Source organism: Oryzias melastigma, linkage group LG11 (genome assembly GCF_002922805.2).
Source record: "Oryzias melastigma strain HK-1 linkage group LG11, ASM292280v2, whole genome shotgun sequence".
In the NCBI taxonomy this organism is placed as follows: Eukaryota; Metazoa; Chordata; class Actinopteri; order Beloniformes; family Adrianichthyidae; genus Oryzias; species Oryzias melastigma.
In genome coordinates, this window is record NC_050522.1 from 3,840,709 (window position 1) to 3,842,477 (window position 1,769).

At 54.5% G+C, this 1,769-nt stretch overlaps 1 protein-coding gene across 1 annotated transcript in view; it reads right to left on the reverse strand.

Annotated features, from left to right (window-relative positions):
- The window catches only part of tbxta (T-box transcription factor Ta), a 2,689-nt gene extending 1,394 nt beyond the window's left edge, over positions 1–1,295 (reverse strand). Inside the window, exons 1-3 of the mRNA XM_024262499.2 lie at positions 970–1,295; positions 317–581; positions 79–213 (exon numbers count right to left, since the gene is read on the reverse strand). Of these exons, the coding sequence (XP_024118267.1) occupies positions 79–213; positions 317–581; positions 970–1,154 (585 nt within the window). The 5' untranslated portion in view covers positions 1,155–1,295. The remainder of the gene's footprint in view (positions 1–78; positions 214–316; positions 582–969) is intronic.
- Positions 1,296–1,769: the final 474 nt, after the last annotated feature.

Consider the following 1,769-nt stretch of genomic DNA (forward strand, 5'->3'; position numbering starts at 1 on the left):
GGGGGGGGGGGGGGGGCAGAGACAGCCATGAGCCTTCACACACTCCCCTTGAAAGTACCAGTGAGGGTTAAGGCTGACCTCCTCGTTCTGGTAGGCAGTGACAGCGATGAACTGCGTCTCAGGGAAGGACTGGCTGCTGATCATCTTCTGAATGCCTCCAACCTTCACGATGTGGATCCTCGGCTCGTATTTGTGCAGTGAGTTCAGCATGATCTAAGAGCAGCAGTGGACACGTCAACGCCTGACAGCAATCTGAGAGCAAAACCGGGAATCTGTTGGGATTCTGCGCAGGTGCTCAGTTCCCGCTCCCCCTCACCTGTCCGCCCCCGTTCAGCTTGTTGGAGAGCTTGACTTTGCTGAAGGAGACGGGCGCTTTCATCCAGTGCGCGCCAAAGTTGGGGGAGTCCGGGTGGATGTAGACGCAGCTGGGGCTCTGCGGCTCCGGCTTGCCGCCGGGCACCCACTCCCCGTTCACGTATTTCCAGCGGTTGTTGTCCGCGGCCACAAAATCCAGCAGGACCGAGTACATGGCGTTCGGGTCCAGACCGGACACGCTCGCTCTCAGAACCGGAAACATCCTCCTGGAACAAACGGACAATCGGAATGGAGGTCAAGCGTTTTGGATTTAGATGTTATTGTTTGGAAACCCCGTTAAAAAAAACTGCCTTTAACACCCACGTCGCTGGTGACGCTTAAACACAAAAACTTTAACAATAATTTAACACGATCAAGATAATTCCAGCAGATTCTGAAGGAGAACCACTCATTGAGCCACCTTTCTCCTTCGCAATCTGCTGGAATTATCGTGTTAACAATTACGAAATACAGTAAAAAAAAGGAACATAAACACTAGAGCTCCCGTGTTAAAGGGTTAAATAAGCTCAACTTTGCCATTTCTTCTGAAAACCTCGTGCGTAAAACATGCTCAAAACTGCGCGCATAGGCCGCGCGCCGCTGCTGTGCACCTACCTCCCCGTCTTGGTGACGATCATCTCGTTGGTTAGCTCCTTAAACTTGTTCCACAGGTCCGCGTCCTCCAGCGTCAGTTTGATGTCCCGCTCCGACGCGTCTCCCTTCTCGCTGCCCTTCTGGAACTCGCTCTCCACGGCGCTCAGGAGATGCTCCAGGCGCTGGTCCGGGTTCGACGAGCTCATATTTTCCAAGTGAGGCACTTGCTCAGACAAATCCGGGGACTGAGTCCGAAACGGGCTCTGAGACCTGGGACGTGCTATTTAAGGGCCCCCAGGGACCTCATGGGGATGTGGGGCGGGGTCTGTGCGCGCTCACATCCAAGCGGCCTTCTGCGACTCCGCCCCTCTGAGGCCTGTGAGGGAAAGAGGTTCATGAAAGCAAAGAGGATTTTCAGAAATAGCTAAATCCTCCTGAACCTCCGACAATGATGATTTTCCCAGTTGCTGCCAGGAAAGCTCAGTGATGCCCCCCCCCCACCCAGCCCCGACAGAAGGAAGGAAGCGGAGGAGGAGAGCTCCGCTTTGAACTCCGCTGCATGTTTGCAAATTGTGTTAATCTTTTGTCGACTCGAATCCACATGAAGGGGGTTGATGAAGAAAGGCCATGGAGGATTCGGTCCTCCCGAGGGGCCAAAGTGTGGCTCCCAGGTGAGAGGGCCGCACGAGGCCTCCATGAAACACCTCAGGAGCACAAACCCGATCAGTCCAAAGGCATGTGCGCAAAATATAGAAGGAAACGGGGTTCTGAGCGCGCGCGCTCCAGTAGATCCAATCACAGCACAATCATCCGGCCTCACC